The 14,574-nt window shown below is 35.3% G+C and overlaps 1 protein-coding gene across 4 annotated transcripts in view; it reads left to right on the forward strand.

Annotated features, from left to right (window-relative positions):
• RELCH (RAB11 binding and LisH domain, coiled-coil and HEAT repeat containing) overlaps positions 1 to 14,574 on the forward strand; it is a 71,641-nt gene that overhangs the window by 42,217 nt on the left and 14,850 nt on the right. For 3 of the 4 annotated variants that reach the window (XM_030265395.4, XM_030265397.4, XM_072924076.1), the window contains 12 exons: positions 1,752 to 1,842; positions 2,837 to 2,908; positions 3,699 to 3,839; positions 4,333 to 4,497; positions 5,153 to 5,300; positions 7,238 to 7,394; positions 7,943 to 8,066; positions 8,795 to 8,843; positions 9,220 to 9,299; positions 10,035 to 10,141; positions 10,725 to 10,824; positions 14,039 to 14,121. In XM_030265395.4, the coding sequence (XP_030121255.4) occupies positions 1,752 to 1,842; positions 2,837 to 2,908; positions 3,699 to 3,839; positions 4,333 to 4,497; positions 5,153 to 5,300; positions 7,238 to 7,394; positions 7,943 to 8,066; positions 8,795 to 8,843; positions 9,220 to 9,299; positions 10,035 to 10,141; positions 10,725 to 10,824; positions 14,039 to 14,121 (1,317 nt within the window). The remainder of the gene's footprint in view (positions 1 to 1,751; positions 1,843 to 2,836; positions 2,909 to 3,698; positions 3,840 to 4,332; positions 4,498 to 5,152; positions 5,301 to 7,237; positions 7,395 to 7,942; positions 8,067 to 8,794; positions 8,844 to 9,219; positions 9,300 to 10,034; positions 10,142 to 10,724; positions 10,825 to 14,038; positions 14,122 to 14,574) is intronic. The other variant, XM_030265399.4, reaches the window with a different exon arrangement.

Genomic DNA, 14,574 nt, shown 5'->3' on the forward strand with positions numbered 1-14,574 from the left:
ACCTTATTTTAAAATACTTTTGAAATGTCTTCAAATTCTTATCTTGGTAGGCAGGGCAAAAAGAAATCTGACTTAATTTTGAGATTCCATGAAACTTTAAAAAAAAATATTTTATTTAAGAAAAAATATTTTGTTTTATCCCATTTATAATGCAGAAAACTTAAAGTGATTACTGTGTTCTGCTATTTTCTAATGTCTTAAAAATACATATTCTCTTGTCCAGTTCTGTGATTAGGTGCAGTGTACAGAACCAAAGACAGTAATTCAAATGCCTGTTTTGTTTGCAGTAGAACTGAGAATCACCACAGGCTTTTGTCTCTATATTGCTATCAGCTATTGATTTCTTGAATCTTACCTAATCATTTTTGTTTTCTCACTACTTTTTACCTTAATCAAAGGCTTAGTTCTCTGAATGTGGTAGAAAGGTAAAAAACCCAAACACACAACACAAAAGAGCTTGCTCTGATTGTTGGCATAAAAATTTCTTGGAATAAAAAAATCCTTTTTGATAGGATCTTTCTCCTAAAAAATTCTTAAAGTGAACGAGTCTTTTTTTTTGATGGAGTATATTCTCTAAGGGGTTAAAAGATAACCAGCAGAATCTCTGCCTTTCAACCTTAAGCGGATGCTATTGGTACAGAAAATATTTAGGAGTCTAGACATGACACTAAAATGGTAATAAATTAATTCTGGCTTACATTTGAGAGAGGAATAATAATAAACTCTGAGTGGTGTCCTAATCTTACTGAGGAGGTGATGAAATTGAATCCATGTCCATGCATTGTCATTTGAAACGGAGTATTTAATAATTCATGTAGGCTCTGAAGGTAAATAGAATTGGCAAATTTGGTACTATTCCAATCCTATCAACAGGAAAAATAGAAGTTAAAACATCTTAGCAAGATAGACAGTCATTAAATAAAATATAACAAATGACAGTTTAGTACAATCTTACTGAAATTTTATATATACCTCTGCGCCTATAAAATTGGTGCTACAATGGCAATTTCTTGCAAACTTTAGTGAAAGGTAAAAAGTATAAGAATATGAATACAAATAATGGGTGATCATAGATACTACTGGTTGATTACTTGTTTTCATTTTTTGGTGGGCTTTAGAAGATTTCTCACAGGAGTGAAGTCCAGTATTTTGTGAGAGATGACAGTAACTTGCATGTTAGAATGTTGCAAAACTATATCAGAAAAGAAATAATCTGCTTGCTCTGAAGTTCATTAAATCTCACAAATGCTTCTAAATAAAATCAATTTACTTCAGAGCAATACTGATGGTATGATAGTATTAGGTAAATATGGTAGTAATTAGGTACACTTTTACTGCATTATAGTCTTCAATACTAAGAACTAAATGAGAGATTTAATCAGAGACTCCCAATCTCAGCCTTTAGAAAATCAGAAATACTCAAATCGGAGATTCTCAGACTGGTTTATGGAGTTGAGATCTGCAAGATTTTTGGAAAAGGCATTCTGAATATAAAAGTAAAATCATAGAATAGTTTGGGTTTGAATGGATGTTTGAAGGTCGTGGAAGCAAATCCCCACCCTGCAATGAACGGGGATATTAGTGGCTTTCAGTTTAATATTTAGTCTTTAAGTCAATATGGATGGTGTGAAATCTTGACTGCAGACAACTACCTATTGCCTGTCAGCTTGTGCTTTTCCTAACTTAAAGAATATATGTTATATTTTATAAAACGTTATAAACAGATTAAAGCTTTACATTTATATTTTCAGACAGATGATACTGACTGGGTGCGTGGCATTTGCCCGACATGTTGGACCAACACGTGTAGAAGCTGAACTTTTACCACAGTGTTGGGAGCAGGTAACTGATCAGTGTTTGCTTTATGCTCCAAAATCAGTTAAAAGTTCATAAATTTGAGTTTTACTTGTTAGAGGGGGAGGTTTTGGGATGGATTTTCAGAAAGATATTGGGATACTCTTTGTTCTCATCATATGTATTTTTATCTAACATAAAAACACCTCAGAAGCAGGTGAAGTGACTACTGAAGTGTAGATAAGCACATGTTCATCATCAGTATTGTGTAACATATTGCTAGGTGGGTACCTTTATAATTTTTACTCTGCCTTCCAGCCTGTTGAAAATCCATTTTCATTCAAAGATTTTATTTGCTGATTTTTTTAATGTTGTATTAAGTCCCTGGAGTAGTGTCCACCCCAGCTAGTTTAAATTCTTAAACAGAAAATCAAAGACCAGAGCACTCATAAGCAAGTCTCTCATAGATGGGCACATGTGAGATGAGCCTGAAGTTTACATGTCACTTGTAGAATCGGAGTGATATTTTTCACAGATACTCCAAATGAATAGAAATAACTGAAAGGTGTCTTATTGCTCAGCAAGACCTGGGCAGCTCTGCTACACTGCTTGGCTCAGAGCACTAGAGGGCACTTGAGCAGCTCTTGGAGAAACAGTGCTCCTGAAAGGCTTCATAAGACAAAATATTTTATGTCATGCCAGTTCAGGAGTTATGCAGATTCTTTAGAGTACAGCAGGCCACACGCTGCTTTCCTTTCTATTTTGTATATATGTATGCTTCTCATATACATATGGACTTCTCTGACTCTTTCCCTACTATAAGCTATGTCTTATAGGACAACTGCCTCACTTTTATGCCTCAGTGCAAGAATTTGAGGCTGCCTAGTACCCAGGTGCAACTTCCGTGAGCTCAATCAGTGTTTATTGAAGAGGTGCAGACACACCTCTCTAGCAGGGTGTGCACCCCTGTGCAGTTCATTCTAAGCACATTTTGAATTGTAGTTACTGCAAAGCAAATAGGCCATCTGTTTCTCTTTACCAGATCAACCACAAATACCCAGAGCGACGGCTACTGGTAGCAGAATCCTGTGGAGCTCTAGCACCTTACCTTCCAGTAAGTATTAACAGACTCCAAATACCTGCTAGGGAAAGCAAGGGAAAAATCTGATACATGATGTAAGCATCCTCTATAATTTTAAATATTATCAAGTATGTATGTTATGCATAGACAGTCACATTGTCTTCTACTTTATATCACATATGAGATTCACTAAGTTGCTTTAAAAAGGACTTGTTATGAAGAAAAACGGGTTAATCTAGCTATAAAATGTTTCTAAACAATATTTATATTGTTATATAATATTTATTTCAGTAAAAATTAGGTAAAGAAAAGATTGTTTCCTTAATTGGTCCAATCTATGAAAAAGGAATTGGCACCCAACTGTAGCATTCTTCAGACACTGTGGAATGTTACATCAAGCGTGCTGCCAGTTACAAGAAGCAGTGAAATTATGTCAGTGGTAAACTAGAATTTGAAGCTTCAGGGAGGAGGGACCTTAAATTAAAACCCAATTTTTCCAATTTAGCAATGCAGTGGTTACTTAAAGTCTAGGCCTATAGTAGTTTTACTGCTGTTAGTTATTTTTGGTTCCATGCGAATGAAAGGACCTTAGTTCTGTGCTTAGTAGGACAAACACCTTTCTAATGAAGCTACTGACATTTTATATTCATTCATCTTCTGTTGTGAAAGCTGAACATGTAATATTCATGAAGGAGTTTATGGTTGGAGGAAGGGATTTTGTTATTGAGCACTAACAGAATTGGAAACTTTTCATTACAGTTGATACAAACCCACATTTCTTGTTTCATTTGTTTTAACAAATGTTTTTCTCATTTACAAACAGAAAGAAATTCGTAGTTCATTAGTACTTTCCATGCTGCAACAAATGCTAATGGAAGATAAGGCAGATCTGGTACGAGAAGCTGTGATCAAAAGCCTTGGCATCATTATGGGCTATATTGATGATCCAGATAAATATCAACAGGTATAATTTGGTTTGGGTTCTGTATGTGCAAAATGCTTTCTATAGATATTTCATAAATAATGAATGGCTTTGTATAATAATAGTGGGTTGTTTCAATTCCTGCATTTTTATTAATTCTTTCCATATACTTTTAAAAATTGATTATTTATATGTATGTTGATTTTATTATATCACCAAGACAAAACAGAAAAACTACAAGTAACCTTAGAATTTCAGGTGTAAGCCTTATACAGAAGCTGCTCTATTAGTCAATAATTTGCCTTTAAGAACATACCACTTCACTGATATTATTAGCCAGTTTGGCATCATCACTTACTAACACAGATTCATTTGCTACAACAAAGCCTATGTATAGTTCAGCTTAATGCTGCCCAATAATGTTTCACATATGTGAAAATAAAGAACTTTTCTCTTTGAGTTTTTGAAGGTAGAGTGGTAAAACGTGTGTATCAGTTTTTGAGAAATAATTGCATTATTTACTGTCTTTTACCAGGGTTTTGAACTGCTGCTTTCAGCTTTAGGAGACCCTTCAGAGCGTGTGGTTAGTGCAACGCATCAGGTATTTTTACCTGCTTATGCTGCCTGGACAACAGAACTGGGAAATTTACAGTTCCATCTTATACCTACACTGCTTAATAAAATTGAAAAATTGCTCAGGGTATGTCCTCAGCTATTTCTACATTGGAGAATTTACTTTGTATTCTTTACTTGTACTCTGGAAGAAGGAAAAAAAGAAAAAACACCAAACCTCCCACAAACTAAACATACTCTTCTTTAATACTGTTTTGCTTTATAGCCTAATAGCATTTGCCTCATATTTTAATTGTGTAGGTTTTGTTAAACTGCATTTTTTATTAAATGAGCAAGAAAAGTAGATTTGAATGGTTAAGTTAGGTAATTTCCAGTTATGATCCAGTTTGCACTTTGCATTTGATAGATACCTCAAAAGTTCTGGAAAAACACTAAAAGAAGATACTTGCTCTCAGAGTACAGGTGACTTGTTTATTCAGTTTAGATGTCTTCGTCTCTGAGGCAAAGGATCCACATTTCCAAAATGTGCTGAAAAATGTTCTTTCAAAATATCAGTCTGTTCATCAGCATGAGCTGCTAAATGCCAAGGCTATATTGCCTGAATCTTTTGAGTAGTGGTAACTTAAGCAAAATATGCTTATGATTAGGCTAAATTGCTTTATAATTAGTGTGTCTGGGTAGAAGCTCATCACAGATGTGTTGATGCCTTGCCAGGGAATGCATGCCTTAGTAACTTGGAAGCTTTCAGTTTGGATGACCTGTTCATGTCCTGTTTGTTTCAGGAAGGAGAACATGGCTTGGATGAACATAAGCTCCACATGTATCTCTCCGCCCTGCAGTCATTGATTCCTTCACTGTTTGCACTGGTGCTACAGAATGCACCTTTTACAAGCAAGGCTAAACTTCAGGGAGAAGTACCACAAATAGAAGGTAAATTTTTCATTTCTGTTATGCTGATTTTTTTGTATTGGTCTGCCTTAGTACATTCTTAAGTAATGCTTCCTTCTTTCATCCCTTGCTATGCTTGAGATACCTGATTATCACAAAAAAGCTTCTATCTATTTTTCTCTACTTCTTATAGGAAGCTTTTAGAAAGCAAAGCAGTTTTAATTGTACTTCCTAAGGGTTTCTAAAGAATTGATTTTCATTAATAGCCAATAATAGCTCAGGAAGGCTGGCCTCAGAATCAGTTAATTCTTACAAATTTATGGAGTGGGAAAAACACAGCATAATGCAGCAGCATCACCATCTGTTATCTATCTGTGTAATATCCTAGAAGACCATCCCATCCCTGGAAGTGTTCAAGGGCCGTTTGGGTGGAGCTTTGAGCAACCTGGTCTAGTGGAAGGTGTCTTGGCCCATGGTAGTAGAGTTGGAACTCTACTACCATGGGCAGGGACACCTTCCACTAGACTCATGGAAAGTGATCTTTAAGGTGCCTTCCAAACCATTCTAGGACTGAATGGCCTCATGGTGAAGTTGTCCTTAGATCAGCAAGCCTAGCCTGTGGAGTATTTTCTACTGTCAGAAATACTTTAAAGATGTTATTGGTAACACCTGCTACATGCTGATAATAGTGCAGTGTGTGAAGATGTAAAGAAAGGGTAGCAAAGGAGAATTTGGAAAGTAGCTAGTGGTACCTTACTGTCTGATACTCCTTTGAAAATAGATGCCATGGTAAGGCTCATCTATCTGACTTGAGTAATTTGAAGATGAGCACTTTTTCACTTACTATTTAAATTTTAAATTCAAAAATTTCAAGTTTCAGCCTAGTCTTCTCCAAGCTGAACAAGCACAGCTCTTTCAGCCTTTCTGCATAGGAAAGGTACTCTATCTTTTTGTTCACACTTTTGTAGCCATCTCTGGGACTTGTTCCAGTAGTTCTATGTCTTTCCTGTGCTGGGGACCCCAGCGTTGGATGCAGCAGTCCAAGTGGAGTCTCATGAGAGAGAAGCAGAGGGTTAGAATCACCTTCCTCATCCTGCTGGCCATGCTGTTTTGGATGCAGCCCAGGATAGTGTTGGTTTTCTGGCCTGCGAGCAAATATTGCTAGGTCATGTCCAGTTTTATCATTGACCAGCACCCCCAGGTCTGCTCTCAATCCCTTCATGTCCCCCAACCCCCATTGCCCTGACCCAAGTACAGCACCTTGTACTTGGCCTTGTTGAGCCTCATGAGATTGCCATTTCTCAAGCTTGTCCAGGTCCCTCTGGATGGCATCCTGTCCCTTAGGTGTGTCACTGCACCACTAGCTTGGTGTCATCTGCAAACTTGCCAAAGGTGCACTCGATCCCTTTGTCCATGTCATTAGTGAAGAGAGTGAACACTACTGCTCCCAGTATGGACCCCTGAGAGGCACAACTTGTCACTGATGTCCATCTGATGATATTAAGGCATTGACCATTATCCTCAAGGTGTGAGCATCCAGTTAATTCCTCATTCGCTGAAAAGCTGATCCATCGAATTCATATTTCTCCAGTATAGAGAGGATGTTTTGGGGAGGATGTTTTGGGAGACTGTCAGAGGCCTTAGAGCAGTCCAGATAGGTGATATCTGTAGATCTTCCCTGTTTACAGATGTTGTCACTCCATCCTAGAGGACTACTTGGTTGGTCAGGCAGGGTTTGACCTTGGTCAAGCTATGCTGGCAATAATAATATTATCTCCCTGTATTTTCTCTTTTTAACTGAGGGTTACACAGTCTCTTCAGAGATTATTTTAACTCACTGAGTTTTAAAAATCAAATTGATTACCTTACAGAGAAGGCACTTAATGAGTTTCACAGTTTCTCAGCTGTTGTTTCTGACATCACCTCCAGGGTATTTTCATCTTCTTTCATTCATGGTTGCTTGTTCTCTGCTGTTACAGTCACTAGATTTCCCCGACCCGTATCGCCTCTTCAGGACGTCGCCGTCATCATTGGAAGCCGTGAACAATTGGCAGTGCTGTTGCAACTGTATGATCATCAGCTAGAACATGAAGGCACCACAGGCTGGGAGACTCTGCTATGGGTAGTCAATCAGCTGTGAGTTAATTTGTGTCTTAGGATACCTAATTTTAAAATGTGTCAAAATTAATAGCTCTTAAGAATGGTCATGTTTGACAATTACTGAATATAAGAATGCTAAGAATGATTGCATTTGAGAATTACTAAAGAGGAAAACTTAATTTATTTTAGGCATTTTAATTTTCATTCTGAATTGACTTTGATTTTATTCAGAAAATAAGCAAGTATAAGAGAACATGTAAGTAACTATTTGCTCTGAAAAGTTGTTTCTTTTATTTTTGCATCGATATGGTTAATTCTCTTGTGAAGTAAAGATTGTTGTATTCTGACTATCTTGTGATAGCAATAGATGTTTGAAAATATGGGTCAGACTTTTCTGGCACTTAAACCTTTGCTTTCTTCATGGGTCAGGAATTGTACAGAACATGTAGCTAATGTTATTAGAAACAGTAGTGCTCTGTGTGTACATGTATTTATTAATATAGTAATAAATATATACAAATGTAAATGGACAAAAGCAAAAATTTAGAGTAGTATTTAATGTCCTTTTGTTTTCTGATTTTTAGGCTACCACAGCTTATAGAAATAGTTGGCAAGATCAATGTAGCATCAACTGCCTGTGTCCATGAATTCTCTAGATTTTTCTGGAGACTCTGTAGGACATTTGGGAAAATTTTTACAAACACTAAGGTAAGATATTGCTTTAAATATTCTACATACTTAGTAACATATAGTCTCTATATTTATGGTATGTTGGAACAGCCACTGTTTGTGACCATTTATTTTTTCATGTCACATTGATGTTTTTCCATAAGTACATTTAAACCTGCTATTTTTAGAGCTCTCTTTGTGTCCTTTTTTTGGTTTTCGTAATTTTGGAATTGCCTTCTCATCTTGCCTGACCAGGGACAACTTTTTTTTAAAGCTATATTCTTCATATTTCCTTTGTGAATGACAGAGAGAGTAGGAGAGATTGTCCTGATTCTGGTAATTTAACAGCTTTCCTCAGAGCAGCATACTGTTCACTTTTTACAGTGTACATAAGTTCTCCAGCTTTACTTGATTAAAAAATTTGAAGTTGATGCCTTCCCAGCCTGAAATATTTTATGTAGGTGTTATCTATCTAAACCTAACATTTTTATCAAGGAATTATATAATTTTTCTCAATAAAATAAGTTCTGAATAAAATTTAAAAATAAGTTCAAGGGAAATTGTCAAACACAAGAGGATTACCTAAAGATAAAACTCTGTTAGCAGTACATGCTACCTCCAGAGAGGGGATTGTTGTTGTTTTGTTTTGAGGATTTTTTTTTTTGTCTGTTTTGCAATTCTTTTTATTTTTCTAAGTTTATTGACACTGGTAACAGGTCAATTACCATTGACCAATTCTTACATGGGATTCATCATCCTTTGCATAGGTAAAACCACAGTTCCAGGAAATCTTAAGACTGTCTGAGGAAAACATAGGTAAGTAGCTTTTTACTGAAATAAATTGATCTTAACTGCAACAGGAAAAAAACTTCCATTCCCTTGTTCAAGTAACATTGTTAGGCTGCAGTTCTCAAATCTTTGTGAAATGTTGAAAAATCTCGTCTTAATCTGAATGGAACACTCTGAAGCTGTAGGTTGTGTGTAAGGTAAAAAAAATCCCAAATCTAAATACCTCTTGCATATTATTTAAGCATGTTTCAGTATATATACATATAAATTCTTCATGTATATATAAAGAGGTCATTGAATCTGTAATACTTAAATGAACACATGTAAGTCTACTATATATAATATATATGTTTTATACTCATATGTATGTATGAAACCTCAATTCTTCACTGTGTTTCATTAGATTCCACAGCAGGTAATGGAGTGCTAACAAAAGCCACAGTTCCCATCTATGCAACAGGGGTCCTTACATGTTATATTCAGGTAGGTTTGGGTTTCTGCTTTAAAAAAATACTTAAACATTACTGTGTTCATTGAAAACTTACTGTTCTTGTGCATTGAAGATAGGTAGATGAATGGGCGGCTTTAAATACATTTACAAGCAAAGTTTTCTAGTCAGGTGGTGATGCACATTTAGATCATGTGTTACCATGCCCCTCCATCAAAACTCTATTAATGTTATTCCTGAAACGGGTTCTCAGCCATTTAGCTGTGAACTTGGCAGGCATCATGGTGCAAAATTTACTGAAACAGGTAAATTACCATTTGAAGCCTAGTTGGAGTCTTAAAATTTTAATGTTACCTAGTACTAAAACAGGCACACTATCTTACCTAATCCTCCAGCAATGAGCAGTCAAGTTCTAGTATATACATATCTTACAGGAAAAAAAAAGAAATTCTTCATAATCTTAAAAATGTTTAGTGGATTATGACTTACAAACCTTCAGGAGTGCTTAAGTATTGTTCTTAGAAGTTTCTTTAAGTAAAGAATTTATGCTTGAGTATGTGCTTAGTAGATGAAACACAATCTCTTCATGTGTTTGCTTTGAAAGGCTCTTGTTCTTTAAATACATTTTTGAAGTTCCTAAGAAAACTGTTAAATGCTTAATCTCATTAATTCTTTTTCCTAGTTTCTCTTCTGCAGCTGTACGTTGCCATCATAACCTCAGCAATCCTTCCAGCAATTCATCACCGTACTCCTTTCTTCCCTTCTTTCAGGAAGAAGACCGCAAGCTGTTAGTTGGATTCCTAGAAGATGTAATGACCATGCTTTCATTGTCCCATGCTCCTCTTGATAGCCTGAAAGCTTCCTTTGTGGAACTAGGGTAAAGAATATACCTTGGGGTTGACTACATCTAAATACATTAGAAGCTTTTATTAAAAGCTGCTAATCTATTTGTAATTTTAAATAAGTGTGATGCTTTGGGTGAGTAAAAGGTATACTTGCTTTTTTCCCCTGGTGTAAATGTAATTTCTAGGTTAAAAATGTAGCAGTTAAGAAAAAAAAAAATCTGAAGCGTAAAAGAGGAGCACCAAAATCCAAACAAAAGATTTCCACAGAAATAACTCATCGAGAATACAATGGAAATTAATTTTGTATTTACTATACTATTGTCATTTGTTCTAGATATGTATTTCCATTCAATATAATTAATTGAAAATTATGTTCTTAAAGTTGAGTTTGGGGTTCTTTTAATTAATATGAAGAAGGAACATATTTTCTAGACTGCAGCATGCTGCGAGTCTTTCAGAAGGAGATAAGTATTTTGTATCCTTCAGAAAGGATAAATGCTGGAGTTTTAGATTTGTTGAAGAAGGAATTCTTAAGACTGCATTTTTTAGTTAAAGAACACATCCAGGGCTTGGGAGTATTTTTGTTTGATGAATTGCTCAACTGTTTTGTTCTAGTGCAAACCCAGCTTATCATGAGCTACTATTAACTGTTTTGTGGTATGGAGTTGTGCATACTTCTGCTCTTGTTCGGTGTACAGCTGCTAGAATGTTTGAGGTAAGTGTTGTCCAAACTGTTTTTCACTTTTTTAAAACTAGACTTTATTTTTTAAAACAGGGATTAATCAGACAATGTTGCTACATTCTTAATAATTACAAACAACTTAAATTAGCTGTGCACTGTGTGATGGAGCAGGAGGTTGTTGTTCAGTTGTTTCTGTATCTGTTCTCTGTTCAACAGTGCATCTTTCTGTAGGTCTGTAGTTGAATATAAGCATCTCTGAGTTTTAACTTCTGCTATTCAGCACATCATCAGTAGTCTAATATACAACTTACCATTTTCAGTAGGTCTTGTGTATACTCATACAATGCACTTGCATTGTAATTCAAACTAGCTTTCTTTGTGGTAGATGTGGTGAAGACACACATATAACCAAATCTGTAGTTTTTGTAGAAATTAAAAGAATTTTAAAAGAATTTGCAAGTCATTTTACTTCCCTCATCATGACAGCTTCATTTTTCCCTTAGCATCTACAAATTTTGGTCAGAATAAAGACTGAAACACATACCTAGTAAATTTGCTTTTATTTTCACATCATGCCTTTGTTTCATCAAATGTTCATTTTAAAAGGCATATGCAAAATCTCTGGGACATACTCCATTGGCTGAACAAAGAGAGAACTTTGTCCTTTGAGTGTTAGAAACACGTATTTCTAATCACCATTCCTTTTTCTTTTTTTCTGTGCATTTCTTCCATATATGTCTTGTTTGGATAGCTTTGGAGGGGACCTCTAACTGAACCTGACATCTTGTATCCATTTGCAAAAACAAATCTGAAGGCTGCCTCAGAAAAAAAGAGCACTTAACATATGCAATAGCTTTCTTTAGTGACACTCTGCAAGTCAGAGCAGAAAGAGCAGAAAACAACCACAACAAGCTCCATCCTCAGACTTCAGTTGAAAACATCCAACAATGTCCTTTTTTGCTGTTTTTTTCCTTTTGTTTTTTGGTTTTTTTTGGTTTGTTTTTTTTTTTTTTGTTGTTGGGGTTTTTTTTTGTTGTTCAGTTTTTTTTGCCTTCCTTTTAAAAAGGAAATGGCAATTTTTGGACACTGTTACAATCTATTTGCATATTTTCCCTCTCACGAAAGTGTTTTTTATAACCTATTTGTAATAATAAGCTCTTTTTCCCTAAGATGTATTAGCCAAGTTGACTTATACATAAGCTTTGCTGGTCTGTTTGGGTTCAGGGCTAGGGACACATCTTCACAATGACACTTGTATTATAAAGCATGTTTTATTTTCTGTATGATGAAATGCATCTGTTCACCATGCTTTACCATACTTAAAAATGTGTCAGACCAGACAGGAATGAAGCTGAGATCATTCCAAATTATTTGCTAATTATACAAATCCCAAACGTTTGGGGTTTTTTTCAAAGCATTGTATAACTGCTAGACTTTTCTCTAAATGAAGGTTCATAAAGAAAACTCAAGTCTCTGTAAATCCAAGATTGAAAATGATAAGCAGTCTCTATTTTAATAGATGTAAAAATTAATAAAGCTGCATATGAGAGTAAAACATTCATGAGCAATCTGAGATATGTCCTAACAGCTGTTTGAAGAGTAGCCCATGAACTCAACAGATTGGCACTTGGAGTTGTTGCCAGTGTAAATAATTGTGAAATGTATTAATGTTAAAATGTTGTAGTTGAACTGACATCCTAATACCTTCTGAATAACAAGTATAGGATGTTGCAACTTTGCTATTCCAGGTGCTTTGCAGCAATAGTGTCTTATGTTCTTATACAGCTTCTTCCCCTTCTTCCTTCTCCAGTAATTGTTTGTGAGGCCACACTCTCTTCTATGTCTATGTGCACTTATGCATGTACACACATACATGCACGCACAAATGTTGCTTAATAGGAGCAACTGCTTTAAATAGAAGCCTCTGAAAAGTCAGATTCCTTCCAATATTTTACAGCTTACTTTAGTTTACATTCAGAGTTGGTAAAGCAGGAACACTCTAACAAATAGCAGAATGTAAAATCTTCTCTAGTTAGAGGATGTAAATACTGTCTGGTTTTGGTACTGATATACTGACAGCTACTGCTTTTCCCAGGGGAATAGCTTAGAATTTAATTTGTGTTCATTATGCAGTATGAGTAATCAGAATATAGCTAAATATTAAAAAGACATTTCATATTTCTCATATAAACTTACTGATAAGATTTTTGTATTCATCTCCTAAAACCAGCAAATACATTCAGACCTCCTTACATGAGACACTAAATGGAAATACCTAATCTTTCCTCTTTTTTATTAATGCAGACAAAACCTACAATTTTGTTGAATATTTAAAAAGTTTGCAACTTGGTTTGAAAATTAGTAGGTTTTCATATGAAGAAAGCATGTAAAGGCATTTGTAACATATGCAGCAAATGCTTGTGTATAACTACATAGGTAACGTAAAAAATCTACCAGGAACATCTGGATTCAAACAGCTTTGTTGTGTTCATGGGTAATGAGTTTTACTGTGATTTCAAGCTTTCAACATTTGGGATGCAGTGCAATAACTATATCTGTTCCTTGGTTTGCAAAAAGACTTGAGGAAATACATTTCATGGATAGTTCAAGGATTCTCCATTTTGTCCCTGCACAGACCAGCATGCATACTGCTTGGATGGTAGTTAAATATCAAGGAGTCCTGAAAGACTTTCAGGAAAACATTTTGCCATCTGAGAAGGTGCTGTTTGTCTCATTGTAAAAGGTGTGAGACGTATCGCTCAGTGTGGGAAAATTTACACACATTTGGCCTAGTCAAGACTTCTCTGTTGCATGTAACAGCCACCTAATATGATAAATACTGCTGTGTTGAGTTAGTAACAGCATTTACACGAAATCATCAAATTCAAATTGACATTGCTTTAGTACTTAATTATGCATAACTTTATTAATAGTTATAATTGCACCTGAAATAAAGATTCAATTACTTGCTAAAGGTTTGAGTTCAAGTTTTAAAATACCTGAAAATAAAGAAAACATTGTATTGTTGAATTAGTCATGTTTGTGCTGATTGCCAGACCACTTTAGCTTTCTTCATGCCTTTGCATTTATGAAGCTCTAGTGTAGCGGTATTTGCTTAGCTTCTAATTTTGGTTTGCTTTTTGTGTTTTTTCTTTCTCTCTCTTGGTTGTGCCGTTCTTCTTCCCATGATACTGTGCTCGCTCTTTTCGTGCATCACCTGTGATACCCCCCTGCTCCGACCATTCAGCTGTTGGTGAAGGGGGTACATGAAACTCTGGTAGCTCAGAGAGTTGTTCCTGCTCTCATTACTCTCTCCAGTGACCCTGAAATGTAAGTTCCATGACTGTCTTATATACCTAGCATCCCTCTTAATACTTAGAGAGAAATAGCCATCGGTTATGTCTCTTAATCTAGCTGAACAAAAATTGAATTACTTTTAAAGGAAAGTAACCTTTAAATCCCTTATTTCTAAATAAAAAGGTTTACTGGAACATGTGGAATTAAACTGTATAAAAATGCTAAATAAACTTTAAATAGAAAACTTAAATCCATGTAATTGAATTTTTGTTTATATTTAATCATGTTCTCAGTTTTCAAATTTGCTTATGTCATTTCTGGCAGAAAGCTGAATATTACTATTCTGTAATGCTATCAGTTTTCCTACTGCAAAATTAAGCATCATCTGCATTAATGAAATGCAGAGTGGTTTTGGTTGCATCTCTTTTCTGATAGATAACCGTGGCACTTCATTTTGTGGACATTTTGATGTGGTATTTCTTTCAA

Source organism: Taeniopygia guttata, chromosome 2 (genome assembly GCF_048771995.1).
Source record: "Taeniopygia guttata chromosome 2, bTaeGut7.mat, whole genome shotgun sequence".
Lineage (NCBI taxonomy): Eukaryota > Metazoa > Chordata > Aves > Passeriformes > Estrildidae > Taeniopygia > Taeniopygia guttata.